This window comes from Miniopterus schreibersii (assembly GCF_964146895.1).
Source record: "Miniopterus schreibersii genome assembly, chromosome: 1".
Lineage (NCBI taxonomy): Eukaryota > Metazoa > Chordata > Mammalia > Chiroptera > Miniopteridae > Miniopterus > Miniopterus schreibersii.
The window spans coordinates 182,850,898-182,869,254 of NC_138101.1; the positions used below are offsets into that span (position 1 = coordinate 182,850,898).

At 39.7% G+C, this 18,357-nt stretch overlaps 1 protein-coding gene across 5 annotated transcripts in view; it reads left to right on the top strand.

Moving 5' to 3' along the window:
• TTLL5 (tubulin tyrosine ligase like 5) overlaps nucleotides 1–18,357 on the top strand; it is a gene marked incomplete at its 3' end in the record, with an annotated part of 215,860 nt that overhangs the window by 14,856 nt on the left and 182,647 nt on the right. For all 5 annotated transcript variants that reach the window (XM_081147080.1, XM_081147081.1, XM_081147084.1 and 2 more), the window contains exons 4-9: nucleotides 971–1,053; nucleotides 2,291–2,397; nucleotides 3,492–3,622; nucleotides 10,417–10,499; nucleotides 16,853–16,922; nucleotides 17,596–17,680. In XM_081147080.1, the coding sequence (XP_081003206.1) occupies nucleotides 971–1,053; nucleotides 2,291–2,397; nucleotides 3,492–3,622; nucleotides 10,417–10,499; nucleotides 16,853–16,922; nucleotides 17,596–17,680 (559 nt within the window). The remainder of the gene's footprint in view (nucleotides 1–970; nucleotides 1,054–2,290; nucleotides 2,398–3,491; nucleotides 3,623–10,416; nucleotides 10,500–16,852; nucleotides 16,923–17,595; nucleotides 17,681–18,357) is intronic.

The window sequence follows — 18,357 nt, forward strand, 5'->3', positions numbered from 1 at the left end:
TGCCAGGCAGGAAATATGAATGAGTGCAGCAGGCCAGGTGGGGATTATGCCGAACTGGACAGTGCGGGCCTGTCCTGGAGGAAGTACTTGTACTTCTTTAGTTGATCCTTGCCATGCCAGAGAGAGAGCACAGGGGTTTCAAGAGAAGCCCAGAAATCTAGATTTTTATATGAATTCCTACAATTTTAAAAGGTTAGCAATTCAATTTTATTTTTAAAGCACAATGAGGAATGAACAAACTATGTCTGCAGGTTGGTTTTGGCCCTCAGGTCATCAGTTTATGACCCCTGATCTAAGATATACTGGTAACCAGAAGTATTGTACACAGAGTGCTGTCTAGAGCAGGGGTTTAACCTTTTTGGTGCAATGGATCCTAATGAGTCTCTTCTCAGAATAATGTTTGGTGGTTGTTTTTAAATCAGAATAATGTTTTTTAAGTGAATAAAAAAGTCACATATGACTGCAAAGAAAATCCATTGTATTGAAATATTATAGAAATATTTTTAAAAACCCAAATTTGTGGTACACATGCCTTTTTATTAGTGCATTACATAATGATCTGTTAACCTGCATACTTTTAAATACTGTGAGAATAAGTGGTATTTTGAGATAACTGTAACAACTGTAAAATAACATTAAAACACTTGATCTCTACTGGTGGCAGAGTCGCAGGTACTTCTAATACTACTCTGCTTTGTTGCCTACATTCCTAATTGAGGGTACTGTTAAATTTCAACTAGAAATTGGTGAAAACGAAGATGTCATTTCCCCCATACATATTTAGTAATCCCCAACAAATTTCAGATTAAAAACCCTTGGTCCAAAATATCTGCATCCCCTACTTTTAGTAGCATAAGGATAGCAGTATAATGTTATCAAGTGTAATTAAGCATGTTACCCTTTTACAGTTTATTTCTGTCTCTACAGTTAACATTCTGGTTACTGAACTTTATTCTGTGTTTTTCTCTAGAACGTTATCATTTGTCTTACAAGATTGTGCGAACAGACAGTCGCCTGGTACGCAGCATTCTGACAGCCCATGGATTTCATGAAGTAAGCTCATCTTGACTACTCACCTGATCTGATCAAAAGCTGAAAATCCTAGCCTCCTGACTGTTACATGGAAAACATTTCCACAATTAAAAAAAAAATTCTTGCTATGTTTTTAGGCGTAAGCTAGAGTTGCCCATAGGAATTGTTTGTGACCCAACTAAGATTCTTTGATTGCAAGCAACAGAAACAGACTCTAACTTAAACCAAAATGGATTTGTAGGAAAAGTGTACACAAGATTGCTAGCAGAATCAGAGGAAAAGCTGAAAAGGCAGGCCTTTGGAAGAAGAGAGACAGGACAGCTCCAGGGATCTGGGACAGGAATCTTCAGGACCATTTCCTGAAGGCACTGCCATGGAAGTGACTCATCTTCATTCATTGCCCTTGTGCCTTTTTTCACTCAATAATCTCACATTCCGGAGATAGAATGACTGGCCCAGCTTGGGTTATGGTTTCACTCCCTGGGGCAATGAGGGGGACAGGTGATTGGCAGGTCCTTTAAAACCAAAGAGTATGTTATTCCCAAAGAAATTTGGGAAAATTGGGATGTTGACATCCAAAGGGGCAGGCAAAAATGCTGGACAGACTTCCACTGTAGAGATTTTGAGACAACTGATCAAGGTCTGGTTGCTAGCTCCTTATTCTACGTTGAAGTCTGAAGTAGACATTTTGAAGTTCTGATACCAGTTTATATCCTGTCTTGTTGCTGTTTTATCTCCAGGGCTTAATATGCTACCTGTCACATCATAGACACAGAAAATATAATTGTCGAATGAATGGACAAATAAATTCTTAATGAATGAATGAATGAATGAATGAATGAATGAATGAATGAATGGATTCTAAGTTGGTTTGCTACTATAAGTTTTTATTTCTGATCAGTATGTTATACTCAGCATCTGCAAGAACAAAAGGGCACTCCAAACAGGGAGTTTTGGGGTTGGGCCCTCTCTTCATACTTTGATATGCAAGAATATTAAGAGACATTGTGGACTTCTGTAGAAGGATTAGTTTATTCTACTTTTTGTGTCTGGGATTTTCCCAAGTCTCCTATTCTTTAAATTTGATTATCTTCATGTTGTGTGTATTCAAGTTTTGTCTTGCTAGGCTTACATACTAACTGGGCCACCCTCATGAGTATTCCGTGGATGAAAATCTCTATTGCCTTTTCTGCCATGGCTCTTCCTGGAGAGGGGTTATCGTTGATGTTTTTTATCTTGTCTTTTTATCTGCCCTCAGGTTCACCCAAGCAGCACTGACTATAACCTAATGTGGACAGGATCCCACCTGAAGCCCTTCTTACTTCGCACCCTCTCTGAAGCACAAAAGGTTAATCACTTTCCCAGGTAATGCTCTTGTAGCTACTTTGCTCCACTTAAAGTTACCTGACATTATCATAGATTTAAATGTAAAACCTAAAACTGTATAACTTCCAGAAGAAAACAGAGGAGAAAATCTTTATGACCTTGGATTAAGTAAAGATTTCTTAGAGGTAATATAAGTACAACCCATGCCCTTGGCCAGGTAGATCAGTTGGTTGGAGTGTCGTCCTATACACCAAAATGTTGGTTTGATTGCCAATCGGGGCACATACCTAGGTTGTGGTTCGATCTGCACAGGAGGCAGTCAGTCATTGTTTCTCTCTCACATCGAGGTTTTTCTCTCTCTTCCTGTCCCTTCCTCTCTCTTTAAAGTCAGTAAAAAGATATATCCTTTGGTGAGGATTAAAAAATAAATAAATTAAATAAATAAATAAATAAATAAATAAATACCTGTACACAAGTGCTTATAGTGACTTTATTCATGATCTTAAAAAACTGGAAACTGCTCATATGTCCTTCCACTGGTGAATGGATAAACAAACTGTGGTACACCCAAACAGTGGATTACTACTGAGCCATAAAAAGGAATGAAATACTGATAGATGCAACCAGAAGGATCAATTTCAATTGTGTGTGTTAAGTTCAGTGAAAGAAGCCAGTCTCAAAAGGATACACATACCATATGATTCCCTTGACTTTCTGGAAATGGCAAAATTATAGGGACAGAAAATAGGTGAATGTTTGCCAGGGCCTGGAGGTGATTGGAAAGGTTGACTACAAAGGGACTTCAGGTAACTTTTTGGGATGTTGGCACAGTCTATGTTTTGATTGTGATGGTGGTTACATAAGTGTATGTGCTTGTTCAAACTCAGAATTATACACTGAAAAGGGCAAATTTTACTGTACATAAGTTAGACTTTAATGACTAAATGTGACCAAAGAAATCCTTTTCATGAAAATGATTAATAACCTTTGCCATTGACAGTGATGGATTTGGGATCTACTCTGATCCTCAGTGACTGCTCTAGAACTGTGAGCATGAACTCTTTAGGATGTGATAGCACTGGAAAACCTCTGAGTCAGAGTTCAAGGAAATGGAAATACTTTTATGATTTTAGGTCATATGAACTAACCCGGAAGGACCGACTTTACAAAAACATCATTCGAATGCAGCATACGCACGGATTCAAGGCTTTCCACATTCTCCCTCAGACCTTCTTGCTGCCAGCTGAGTACGCAGAGTTCTGTAGTAAGTGCTTTGACTCACACTGCCCATCCCGGCAACTGAACTTGGGGCAGACACACCTCAGGGTCTGTCTCAAGTCAGTAACCAATCAGGATTTTTCAAATCCTAAAAAAAATCGTGTTTCCTTAGTAAGACAGCTGCAGAAATAACTTTAAAACTGTGTTTATTCTGACTGTGTACTTGTATATTCATTCTTAGGCTGGTCAGTATCATTTATGAAAGGACACATTGGTGTCAGGTGAATGTGCTCTTGTCTTGTACAGAAGTCTCTTCACTGACAGGAATTTGTGCACAAGTAAGATGTATGTACTCTGCATGTTAACTGCATAAGCACCCTTTCTGGTATGTCTTTTCCTCTTACCATTTAGGGCCTATTCCTGTCACCTTCATTTCTGGACTTGTGTGACTTATATTCTTTGGGGTATAAGTTACATTGTTTTTCCTTGGAGTTCAGGCTAATTGAAAACTATACATGGGAGCCAAATAAGGATCTAAATGTCAGCTGTATTGTTGGTAAAGTTAGATAGGGACATGTGGCCTGCATCCAAGTGTCAATGGGCTTCTTACTTCTTTCGCCTTGAAGTGCACTTACCTGCCCAGGTCTAAGCAGAGGAGATGGGTTGTTTCAGGCTTTCCTTCATGGGGCAGAGCTGCCTCAGTAGGCTTAGTGCACAGATCAGGTGTGAGGCAGGTCCTCTGGGGGAGTTTAAATAGTAACACTATCAGCTAATGCTTGATGAACATTTCCTTTCTACTAGGCCCTCTTCTCAGTGGCACCTCTACTCTGAGGTAGGTTCTGTTATTATTCCCGCTTTTGCAGATGGAGAGACTAAGGTACAGAGAGGTAAAGGAACTTTGCATAAGTTAGGCGGTATGTACATAATAACCGTATTGCCATCTAGAGAAATCACGCCTGTGAGAGGATCAGGTGCAACAAAGTGGACAAAGAGACAGCCAGTTTTCCTCTCTATAAGCCCAAGAGAGAGACTTTCTATCTTACAGTAGAGGAAGCATGGAGAGCGGAAGAGAAAGTTCTCTCTAAACTTCCTGACTTTTGATACTTTAGCCAGGTGAATTTAAGGTCTGGTTCTGTCACCCAGTGGGGTGTTCATCCTCTGGGACTTATGTCATCAGGGATGGTCATAGGATCTACCTTGGTGAGGCCATTTCCCTGATAGCACTTGTTTCTTCTGCTGGGACCACAGGTTGACAGTTTAGTGTTTGTCCACAGAGGGCTCTGAAATAGGTCATAATAGAGGATTAATTAGATGAATGAAGTTAACTTCAAAGCTACAGCATACTCAAAGCTGAACATTTGTAGCTAAGAATTTTTATGTCACTTAAGCCAAGTTACTTAAACCTCACTGTACTTTAGCTTTCTCCTTGGTAAAAAGAGACTTTTACCAGTGCTGACCTCACAGAGTTGTTGGGATGTTTAAATAGGTTAATACATGGAAAGCACTTGGAATGGTGCTTTATAGGTGTTTAGTAAATGTTCAATGTTATTTCCTATTTCAAATTATCTTGAGATATATCGCTACATAATAAAAGTTAAAAATTATGTAATATGCTAACTTGATAGCATAAAAATGCTTCAACTAACAGGTCGGCAGTGTAAAAATGTTACTAATGTGAACTCCTCCTGTTGTTGGATTCCTAATGAGAAATTAAAGTCCAGAATAATTCCCTATTAAAGACTAAATGCATCTAAGTTGAAAATTCCCTTTCTCCTCTTTGCTGGTGCTTATTACACAGCTTGAGGGCTGGGGAAGCTCATTTAGCTGATTGGATAGAGTTAGGGTTCCTCCATCAGTTCAAACCTGACCTGCCTTTCAGTAGAATTGCTTCTTCAGCAATTACTCAAACTTTTATGTGTTCTTCTTCTTAACAAAAATGAATTCAAAAGGTCAGTAGAACACATAGAATCAATACAGCTGCAACCCAAAGCCACCACATTTAGCCCCAGGGCAGTTATTACAGGCACATGGTGTTCCTCAACCCCCAAAACAAATCACCCATTGCTGTTGCCACCCAGCGATGCCGGCAGGGACTTACCGTGTTTGTGGAAAAGGGAGGACAGGGAAGATGTGGTAAAGAAGAATCTTCTTGGTTTCAGTCTTGCCGGGATGCAAGTCATTCTCTACCAGTGGTCCAGAGTTTGTGCCCTCTAAACTTAAATCCACTGGGGAGAAATCCAACATCATTAGGTTTATTGTGTTGTTAAATTTACACATTAGGGAGAAACCCATTTATTCCTACCACTTCCTCTTTCAAAGAGACATTTCCCTTTTCTATAAAGTCTATTTTAAGTTCTTTTCCTTTGGTGACCACCTCGCATATTACAGCTTGGAAGTTTCATTTTCTCAATGACGCTTGTGTTTCTGACCCTCCAGTGCTTACTTGAGTGTGGGCAATAGAAGATTTATGAGAAGGAAAGGGAGGTGAACAGACTGGCCTTTAGAAAAATAACTGCATGAAATGAATTAGAGGGAGCAACGGAAAGAAACACAGTGGTCACTTTGAAGGTTGTTGAGTAATCCAGATAAGAAATGTAGCTGGATTGAAGTAGGTGGCCAGAATGGAAAGAATGGTAGAATAAATAAGGATTACTAACCGGCTGTGAGTATGAGGCAGGGGTCAAAGAGATCTCCAAAGGTGTAGTCTTGAGAAGCTAGGAGGATCATTAAGTCTTTATCCAGAGTGTAACCAGGAATGTAAAGGAGTATTAAAGGAAAGAGTATTGAATTTTGGACCAGGTTTGAATTTGGGGTGCCTATAGGCATCCATGTCATGATGTTTGGCAGGCAGTTGTAAAGGCAGTTTTGAGCTCTGCTGGAGGTATAGCTTCTGGAATGTGCAGGTGTGGAAGTGGATGTGATTACCAAGGGAGGAAAAAAAGTGCGAAGCAGCATGGCAGACAAATCAGAGGGGAGAGAGCTCAAAGATACGAACAAGTGATTGAGGTCCCAGAGAAGGCAGGAAGGGGGTAAATCAGGAGCCCCGTGGAAGGGTGAGCTTTAGGAAGGAGGTGGGCAAGTCTCTCCCCTGAAAGAAGGAAAGGAAGAGGCTATGTGATGACCCAGATACAATTTTAGATAGGAAAGCAGGTGAGTGGGCTTATGTAACTAATTCCCAGCCGTCTTGGTGAGAAGGCTAATGAGAACACACGCCAGGAATGAGGGGCCTAGGGATGGGTTTGGGCGGTTGAGAGGGCAGAAAGGTGTGAGCATCGCCTGTGAAGGGCCTTTGAAAGGGAACTGATAAGGAATGGACCTGAGGATCGCCTAAAGACACTGGAGATAACCAGCCAACATGGATCTCATGAATTTACGGCTTTTGTTTTAATAAGAGAAAATCTTACATCCATCTCTGTAGAGATCTAGCCCAGAGACCAGCCACTGCCTCAATAGATGTGAAAACCTGATACTGCCAGAGTATGAGGATTGGAATACATGGTATATCTTTCTAGACTCCTGGTGCACTGTTGCTATTTACAGTATTTAGTAGAATTGGAGGTCTATGACCCTGGAGAACCTAGGAGAGTCTTGTCAGTTCCAGCCACTTCCTGCCCAGTGGACAGCTTTCTGGGCAGGAAGGACACAAGAAAGACAGGGTGGTGCCATTGCCAGAAAAGTTGAACTTTCCTTCCAAACCCCAGCAGATTTTTGTTTACTTCTGATTGGCCAGAATTGTGTCCTGTGGCCATCTTCAGTTGCAAGAGAGGCTGAGAAAGAATTCTAATGAAGGAACAAAATTTTGATTTTTGCTCATTAATTGCAGTTAATTGCAGGTAGCTAGATTTTAAAGCAATCAGTAAATTTATAAAAATATAATATTAGCATTATAAGAGATCTTAGCAAATCAGACTAAACCCCTAGTTTGAAGATGAAACTGGGTAGTTCATTTACTTTTTAAATTTTATTTTCAATTGCAGTTTACATTCAGTATTATTCTGTATTAGTTTCAGGTGTACCACATAGTGGTTAGACAATCATATACTTTACAAAGTATTCCCCTCGATATTTTCAGTACCCACCTGGCACCATACATAGTTATCACAATATTATTGACTATTTTCCCTATGCTGTACTTTACATCCCCATGACTGTTTTGTAACTGCCAATTTGTACTTAATTCCTTTACCTTTTTTACCCAGTTCTCCAAACCCCTTGCCTCTGGCAACCATCAGTCTCTTTTCTAAATCTATGAGAGACTGGATAGTTTAAGCAGCGTACCCATAGTGTAAAAGCCAGAATTTGAATCCAGATATTTCTACCCCGGTTCAGCGCTCTTTCCATTAGACTGCCACTGTAGGAGCTGGGAGGCTCTAGGAAGGACTGCAGACCCGGCCTAGTACATTCTCACCCTGACAGGCCTTGCCCTGCCTTTGCCTCTGATTTTTCTTGCTTTGTAACCAAATTTTTAGAACCTATGAAAAAAAAGCCAATCTTTGTTCTGAAATATAACACATTAAGGATAAAAGCTTAGCATGAAAGACAAATCTTTGGTATTTAGAATTTCAACAACATGGTAAACACCAGAAAAAGCAGAAACTTCTGACAAGGCTAGTTCACAGAGTAAGATTTATTCAAGTGTTAGGTGACAAAAATTACATTTAGCTAAATTTTTCCCTTTTGTGAAAATGAGAGTTTCACACACATGCCTGTCACTGCAGAGGGTACTGTCTCCAGACAGGTTTGACCATTTCCTTCGGTATCCCCATAGCACCCTCACTTCCTCTTTATCACCAGAGTGTGTCTGTAATTACCTGAGCAGTGTCTGCCTGTTCTGCTAGTCTATCTCCGTGAGAGCAAAGACTGTCCTTGTCACTACTGCATGAAGCTGATTGACGTGATCCAGCAAACTGATTGACATGGTTGGGTACTTAGAAGTATGAATGAATGAAGTTTAGAAAATTTTGTAATTTTTGTTTTCTTGTACTATGAATAGTTTCTTCTGTACTCAGTTCATTGTCTCCTTAGAATCTGGGGAAAATGGCAAAATGAAAAAAATATATAAACTATACACATACACATATTCAGTGGCTTTACTTTAGAAGCTTAATTTCTCTTATATAATTATAAATATGTCATCTATACCAGGACTTTAAAGTTATATAAGTGGTGTTTTTTGAAAGGGGATATATTCCAATGGTACAAAAAGTTGCAAAACAATAATCAGTGAGAAGCCTCCTTTTTTCTCTTTCCTCAGGCAGCCACTCCTCCCCAGAGGTGACCATGGTCCTTACTTTTTCGCCACCTAGAGATAGTCCGTGTGCTTATAGCAGACAACTTGAGTATGCGTGTGTACAGATGGGAGCATGCAGCGTGTATTGCCCTGCATTTCCCTTTTAGTCACTGGACAGCCTGTCTTTGAGATCATTCCTTGTTTGTTCATTAATAACATTCTCATTATGTAGATCAGGTGTCTATAAACTATAGTCCTTGAATCAAACCCAGTCTTCTGCCTGTTTTTGTACATTCCATGAGTTTATTACATTTTAAATGGTTGGAAAAAAAGAAGAATAAAATTTTGTGGCATGTGGAAATCATATGGAATTCAGTGTCCATAAATAAAGTTTTATTAGAACATAACCTGCCCCTCTGTTTACATATTATTTATGGCTGCTTTCGAGGTACAATGGCAGAAGTGAATATTTGCAGCAAAGATTGCATGGCCTGCAGAGCTTAAACTGTGTATTATCCGGCTTTAACAAAAAAAGTTTGCTGGCCCCTTGTATACATGCAATATAGTGTATTTAGTTAATTGATGGGCATCTTTTGCTACTATACCACAGCATTGAATAATCTTGTACATGCAACATTTCACATGTGTGAGTAGAACTATAGGATACGTGTCTAGCAGTGGACTTGCTCATAGAGTTTTAAATTCTGTGCGGCACATTCCACTTTTCCTAATTGTTAGGTTGTATCAAGGGACAAAGCAGGGGGAGATGGGGAGAGTGGACAAGGAGACCTACTTTTTCAACTCCTGGAGAAATGGTTTGCCAGGTGCCTGTTGGGAGGCCTTGAAAAGACAGTTTAGCTTATAACAGGGGGAGAATTCTTTGTTCCTTCTTTTCTCTTTTCTAGGTGGAGGGCAGAGCCATCTGCGAGCCTTAGTGTCTGTTGTTTGGTTTCTCTTCCCATGATTCAAAGGTGTTTAAGGGTGTAAATCTGAACCTAGGCAAGGAATAAGAGTAAAGGGTACCTTTTACTCACTTGTGAATTAGTCTTTTCCTCTCCACTTGCACATTGTTTGATTTTAGGTGATTTTTTTCCTTATAAGCTCAGAGAAATTGCTTAAGGAAAGTGATTATATTATGATATCTGGCATTGATACTGGTTATTATCTGCAGTGCTAGCGTCTGGAGGTCCTTTAGGTAAGGGAAGTGAGCATTTCAAAGATTCGTGAAGGTTGGTTGTGATAGCAATAGACTAACTTCCACATATTTGCCTTATTTTGTTTCTTCATTCAAGAGGGGAAATGATGAAAAAAAAAATATTCTGTAGTATTTGCTGTAATTTTGCTGTCTCCTCCTCTCTCATCCTCTCTCCTTTTTTTCTCTCTTCCTCCCTCCCAATATCCCTCCCTTTCTTTCTTGGTCTCTGTCTTTGTTCTTATTTAATTTTTAAGACTGGTCCAAAAGTACAGGTTATTTTAGCTGCTGTGCTCCACTTACAAATTTGGAAAACTCTTTGTGCACCTGAGTAGATAACCATTGTTGAAATTTAAGTTAATAAACTCACATCCCTTCTTTCTCTCTCCCACTTTTTACCTCCCAATATTTTGAGCAGATTGCTATTCAAAGGATCGGGGACCTTGGATAGTAAAACCAGTGGCCTCTTCTAGGGGGCGGGGTGTCTACCTGATCAACAACGTAAGTATCCAGCACAACTTCTTTCTGTTCTTCCCTGTTTCACCCTTTGTCCCAGCTACTAAAATGGTTCCTTTTCATTAAGAGCAGGGGCTCCCTTCTGAAATCTGCATTCAGAAGTGTGAGTTGAGGGTGGGTATGAGGGTGTCTGTCTTTTGGCATTAACCTCCCATGACAACAGTTACTCTATGGCTGAAAAGTTACTTGATCCAATTTAGGGGGAGGGCAGCCTTTGGTGTCAACAGAAAAGAGGTACCTTTTCTGCTTTCAGCATACTGGCATGCTAATTGCTCAGCACTAAGCGTTAATTAGTAGCATAAACATTTAGTTTTTATTGTGAGCAGAACTGGGATCCTGCCCTCAGGTCATCAGGGAAATTAACCCGAATCATGGGCATCCTTGTTGCACTTTCCTCCCTTCCCCGCCAACCTCCTCCTCCTCCTTATTTTTTCAAAAGCCATCAGAATCTTGATACTTTGCAAAATCCTCATTAAAAGTTGTTTTTAAGTTGAATACATATACAGAGTAAATAAAATAAAATCCCAACTGCAGTCTCTGTCCCTAGATTTATAATAGTAGTTAGTAACCTAATATAATTGAATTGTGTTTCTTCTTTTCTCAACTTTGCATTTTGTTTGTTAATTCCTGGTTTGATATTTATTATACTCACATCACCTCCTACCCTGCTTTGCACTTTCTACCTCTAAGTTTGTTGACTTTTTATTATTTTTATATTTTAAAGTTTTTTAACATTTATAGTCTCTTCAATAACTATGAGTCAGTTTCTCTGCTTTATTTATAAGTTGAATAAAAATTTTCAATTCAGTAGAAACTTTACAGTGTGGAATTCTGAAATTTAACCAGTATTTTAGTCGGAGTCGTTTTTTTGATTCTTCCTGGACATTTGCTTGACACTTTTTCTATAGAAATTAGTATTACTCCTTAGTTCAGAGAAAACTATCCTTTTGTGTGTGTGTCTTTGTTTCTGCTTCTAGAACTCCTTTTTGAGGCAGTCTCTAGGTCTTTCCTTCATGTCAGCTTTCTCTAGTTTTAAATTCTCTGTCTTTCCGCTATCTATACCTTCTGGGTCACACACACTATCCGCTTATTTGTCCCGTTTACTGTATTTCTATATTGGCTGTCATAGTTTGCAGAAACTCTTATTTATTGATATGCTTGCTTGTTGACAGCTTTTTGTTGCTTAACAGATGCAGTTTGCCTGCTGGTCTTTCTGAAGATACCAGTTGAAAGTTTTTTAAAGTTATCTTCTGTTCTGTTAATTTTCTTGGGGTCATCTTATTTTCTTCCTGTTGGGTTTTCTCAGTTTCAGTGACCTTAGGTTTGTTGAGTCACGTTTGTGAACAAAAGACTAGACTGAAATTGACAGCTGGCCTAAATTTCCCCTACTGTTGTGTAGGACTGATTCCCTAATAGCTTCTGCCTGGACAGGAGGCTGTGAGTTTCGTGCCAGGGCAGGGCATGTTGACTGTCAGGCTGCACCTTAGTGGGCATGAGTGAGGAGCATGCCTCTTCCCTCCCCGTTACCAGAGTGGGACAGGCCTTATCATGAAGAGGGAGGAAGATATGGTGATTTCTCTTTGGGTCAGTGCTACCTTGCCTCTCTTTTCCCCTTTTTGTCTATTGGGAGATAGCAGGGCCTCAAGTGCCACTCTTTCAGGTCCCTGCACTCATACAGCTGTCCTCCCCAGAGTGTCACTTATAATTTTATCCTGAGGGCAAAGCTTTGGGTGTTGGAGAAGACCCACTGGCCACTGTTCCAAATGCTGCACGTTAATGACTTACCTGACCCTTGTTCCTTGGCCCACTCCTGCTCCTGTTTGTGCACTGCCAGCTCAGACCTTCTCTCAGGCACTCCCACACCCCCTCTGAGACCCTGGGCAGGGGCGTCCTCTGCTCTGGTTTCTCAACCTGATCCCATCTGCTCTCCATCTTTCAGGATCTCCTTAAGCTTTCGGTCTGTTGCTGGCTCCTTTAATGGCTTTCTAGCCTTGTGATCATTTCATTCTTTTAGAAAATAACTTCTTTGTCCTTCATTGGAACTCTGGAGGGAAGATGGGGAGGTAGCTGTGTTGTGTGTGCGGTCACTGCACCATCTAAAAACCCCCTGTTCTCTTTTAACACTGTCTGAGCTCTTTCCTGTATGTGTAGAAACTAACTTCTGAGGGGTCTTTCACATTGGAGAATCCTTCAATTCAGTCTGGACTAAAAACTCTGCTATCGCCGCTGAAGACATGTAGGATCTGGCTCTGACACAGTAACTATTACAGCTCCAGGCCACGTCCAGTTACCTGGCCGAGTCACTCCAGAAGCCCTTCACCCTGGGTCTCTTGTGACAGAAGGCCCTGCTCAGATGCCTTGGATCTCTCTATTCTTTGCTCTGACTTTGGTGTGAAGGCTTCTGTCCGACAGCTTTTCCTTCAGCTCCATGTCAGGAGTTCAGTGTTGTTTGCATCTCAGACGGCACTAGCTTGTGTTTGGGTTTTAGTTGCCGAATGGAATTGCTATTGAAAGTCAGCGGTGGTACAAGTTTGCTTTTCATTTTCTTAGATGTGAGTCAAGAAGAACAGGATCTGTCCCTGGCTTATCTAGGGCTTTTCCTGTTGGAATGCTCTCTTGCCCTAGCACTTTGTTATTTTAAAACCAACAGCATAAAGAATAGAAGAGTTAAACTTTCCTTGGTGGGGCTGAGAACCCCGTGCCCTGACTCTTCCCTGGATGCTGAGTCTCATAAAGGGGGTGACAAGTCAGTAGAGAATGCATTTGGCAGGCTCTGCTCCCTCCCACCTCTCCCTGGGCTGAATCCCTGGAGACCCCCTGCATAGATCAAAGTACTTGGCTGGACCCTTGGCCCCCCTCTTCCTCAGAGAAGCTTTGGAATGAGTCTGATTCTTTGAGGTATTTGGTGGAGGTGCCAGACAGAAGCCTGGGAAGATGCCAGCAGGCACCAGGGGAGCTGGCAACATGTGGACATAATGGGAAAATATTCCCATTTCACTCCAAAACTGGAAATTTATCACCTTTTACCCAGACCTAAGAACCATGTAGTTAATATTCTTTTCTCTCTCCTTACACACAGGGCCTAACCATCCTCTCTTTTCCATACCTGGATCCTTTCCCATGGAATATGTGACCCATTAGCCAACTGGATGAAGTAACTGTTTCCAAGGCTGCTGCCTGCTTTCCTTTTAGGTTTTAGGGGGGAGGGAGGGAGTGTTCCAGCCGAGGGTCTGTGAGCAGAACTAATGTGAGTGGGTGAGGGACGTTGTGGGGGGCAGAGTTAGGTGTGAGGGCCAAATGAAAACATCATTCCCCGTCTTCCTGCTGGAGTGAGAGGGCCTCTTATTTAACACTCCCAATAATAGTCACAACCGTTTGGAAAATATCTGCAAATAGCAACTTTTACCATTACGAGAACAGGATAAAGGATAGAAAAAGCATTACTTCTATGTAATACTGGAGAGAGAAGTGTGAGCTCCTACAGATGGAAGCATCTCAGACGATTGGCTAACGTAGTCTCTTAATAATGTGCTCTTTAACTGGAAATACATCTTAAAGGAACAGAGTTGTGTTTGATCCAGCTCCTTCAGTAACTGTGACTAAATGCCACATTTTCCCAATTTAGTATATTCAGATTGAGGAGGAGAAAGATCTGGTGTTTCCTGGTTAGGGTATGAATTTGATTATAGAAGTCAGATTTAGTCATCCCTGTCTCACACATTATTCATGGTAAATACAATGTTAATATTTCCCTGAGGTTTTAAAGTATCAGAAGTATATGTAGGTCAGTCTAATCACTCTTATACTTCTGAAAATAATTCTGTACAGCTCTCGTTTCTGTTTGTTTATATGTTGTTATCTTATATGCTCTCTATTCTCATTGTTCAACAAATATTTTGGGAGTGCCTGCTGTGTGCCAAGTGCTGGCACTCCTTAAAACCTTTTGAGGAATAGGGACTATCTCCTAATTCTTATGGGTCTTCTTTATAACTCAGTGCACTGCTCTGAGTAGAATGGTGTGTGGCATGCTGTGATGAATGCTGTTGAGTTATGGGACTTAGTAAATAGAACCACATAGATACTATTGACTTTGCAGTAATAATAGCAACCAGTATTTCTTGAGTATTTAATATGTACCTATTACTGTGTCTTCCAAATATCATCTCCTTTAGTTTTTATAAGAACCCTATGACATAATTATTGTTATTTCCTTACTTAGTAAGTGGCAGAGTTGAGATTGTAACTCAGGTCTAGCTGATTCCAGAGCACACACTCTTAACCAGGGGACTGTTCTACCTTATAGTGACTTAACAGATACCATCAGCTTTCATCTTAAAGTCCAGTTAGAAAAATGGTTATTTCCAACTTTCTCAACAATTCAGATTCTTGTTTTCACGTATTTTAGAGGGCAGTTTGAGCTTGGAATTGAAATAATTTAAAATGAGTTAATTATGGATTGGTGAAAATGAAACAAGCTTGAAGATATGAAAAAGCTTTCATTAGTTGCTTATCAGTATATAACAGAATACAAAAAAAACTATATCCAAACCATTTTTTTCTTCTGTGAGCTTACAGTTTGATTCCTAATGCAGATAAAAGTGAGGGGTATGGACCATTGAACAAATAACGTAAGAGATTATGTTATGCATAACTCAAAGGACAAGTATATTTATGATGAAGGAGGAAAGAGAAAATCGCCACGGCCATTAAATGTGTCATGGAGTGAAGACCATTACCAGCATATTCTCTGGTTCAGGGGAACGTTGAGTGGTCATACATATATTATAGCCTATAGGTGTTACTCTCACTTTTACAAGAGAGCTACAATTGTTTAGTTTTGGAACACAGCCTGCAGCTTGCTGCTTTGTACTGTGATTGTATCAATTCTTACTAAGCTGACTCTTAACTGAGATAGTACTTGTGAGAAACTGATCAAGAAATGTAAGGGAGTCAGGCGATGGTGTGGGTGACTGTGAGTCTATGAGTATGAACCAGTACTGGTGTCATAGCGTCCACATGATGAAGAGGCTGTGAAGGTTGTGTTCTGAGTTTGAAATAGCAGCAGTGGGAAATGAGAGAGGAATCTTGTTATCCTGACTCTGGAGTTGCTCATCGTGGTTGTACAATGTGTCACAAAATTATTCCTATTTTATGATAACTAGTATTTGGGATAGAAAATGCGTTATTATAAAGACAAACTTTTGAATTTGGGGACAATTATTTTTAGTTCAGAACTTTGGGGAAGAAGTGAATAGTGCTTGAATTAAACCTCTGAAGCAGACCCCTGGGTTCAAATGCTACTTTCAATCACTTATTAGCTGTATGACTTTGAGCAGGTTCCTAACCCTCTGTAACTCTCCTCATTGCTAGTATTTGGGTGGTGATATACCTACCTCATGGAGTTAGGTGAAGATTAATTGAAATAATTCTTGTGAAGAATTAGAACAACACAAGCAAATGTTCAGTACATTTATTAAAATTTTATATTTTGCTGCAGATGTTAATAGTTATTTCTGTTGCTACTACTGTAGCTGTTATCATCACAGTTATTATTATTGCCACTTCCCTTTGGAGTTCTTTGTCCTGTATGGATTGTGGTGACTTCCAGCTGACTTCTGTCTTAAACTAATCTCACATTGCTGCTTTGTGTTCTTTTAAGTTATATATTTTGCTGTTCCTCTACCTAAATAGGGATCAGGCTCTGAGGGCAGGGATTATATCTGTTTACTTCATCACTGGATTCCCCAGTGCCTTATATAGTATCCAGAAATACTCATAATTACTTATTGTAAAAACAGCTCTTTTTCTCATTGAAAAAAATTTAAATATCTAGTTCCATCTTTACATACAGTGGCATAGCAAGTACCATTGAGTGAATCAGTGAAACATCCATCTCATTTCACAGGGGAATGCTCTGTAAATTCTCTAATCAACTTGATGAAAGCCTTCATTTAAGAATAATTGGAGCATTTAAAAATTTGCATTGTACTTTACATTTGGGAGAAAGCAAGTTTTTATTTTTAAGTAGCTTTTATTTTCTTGGCATGTAACTACTTAATATCATGTATATAAATCTCTAAAGCTGCTTAGACTTGATTTATTATGTGAGAGATGCTGTGTAAATTTATTTTCCCCCATTGTAATTGGATACCTACAGTGTTTATGGGAGTGGTGTGTTAAGTGGCCAATTGAAAATATAGGTAGATTGGAGGAAAACTTTTCTTAGAGTTTTAGTTTTCTACATTATCATTTCTAAAAGGTTAAGAACTTTGTTCCCCTATTGTAAGTTAGGGTTCCTTTGCATTTCTGTCCTTTCATTCCTTCTCTTTGTTTGATAGCCAAACCAGATTTCCCTGGAAGAGAACATCTTGGTCTCCCGTTACATTAACAACCCCCTGCTCATAGATGGTGAGTTGTGATTAGGCTCTTGACTGGATTGGGTTAGATCTTGCTAATTTTCTGTTTTGTTTTTATTATTTATTTATTGGATTTATTGGGGTTACATTGGTTAATAAAATCATATAGGTTTCAGGTGTACAGTTCTATAATACATCATCTCTCTATTGTAGGGTGTGCTCACCACCCCAAGTCAAGTCTCCTTCCATCACCATTTATCGCCCTATACCCTCTTCTACCTCCCCCACTGCCCCTTTTCCTCTGGCAATCATCATATGAGATCTTGCTAAATTTTTTAACATTCTCATAGTCTTTGCTAGTAAGTCTTTATTAAGCTAATACAAAATTCCTGGCAACTGTAGCTTCAGAGCTGAGGCTGGTTCCTTACCTACCGCATGGGATTATTTTGAAGACAAAATGAGATAATAAAAAAAGAAGTGCTTTCTAGGTTATATAATAACAAATATATATGAAAACTGTACGGTACATATATGTAAATTCTCATTATATGTATGAAATGCATAATTAGTATTTATCCTCAAAAAGTGAGATGTATGGGTTATATGTATTTTGTGGGGAGAGGTGCTGTTCTTTCTTTCATGTTTCCTTGTTACATTGTCCTGTTCATTCTGTAACAGAAAACAAATCAACTTAGTTTTTCCTGTGAATTCAATTTTTTTTCTAGACTTCAAGTTTGATGTGCGCCTCTATGTGCTTGTAACTTCCTATGATCCTCTTGTCATCTATCTCTATGAAGAAGGATTGGCTAGGTAAGAGACATTTGGAGGGAGGGTGTTTATTAGAGTGGACCCATTAAAGAATGTAACACCTTGCTGACCGGTCACGAGTATACTCGTTTCCATGTCTGAACGTTGCTGACTGGTCACAAGTTAACTTGTATCTGCACTTATATTAATTTAAGTAATTTTAAACAACTTGCTGACCAAAGTAGCTGGCTGCATGGGCGAGTTCTAGCTTGAAATAGCCGGTCAGCGCAGTGATCAGGCTTTTTCTTTCTGTTAAGTTCAACTCAGGAAAATAGAGTGTACTCAGATGGTCTTCAGGTATGAACAAGCGTGTGTATGTAACCACACACCTTTCCCAGCAGTGATTCAGGATCACACCATATTTTCATGCCATGGCCATTGTTGTGAAGACCCTAGGGTATTCAGATAATTTGTCTTTGTTCTTCAGAATTGATATAGAAAGAATAAAAAATCCCCCAATTATTTATCTGTCATATACCATGCATTTATTTTAATGCTCACAATAACCTTACAGTTGATGCATTTTTGCAGTTGAGGAAACTGAAGGTTAGAGAGGTAAGGGAACTTGAAGTCCCTTTTCTGAGACGTCCCAGCTGGTTGGTAGTGGAGCAGGAGTTTGAATTCATGGACCTGACTCCAGAGCTCAAGGCCTGAGCTGTTTCATGCCCTTTTGTATTTAG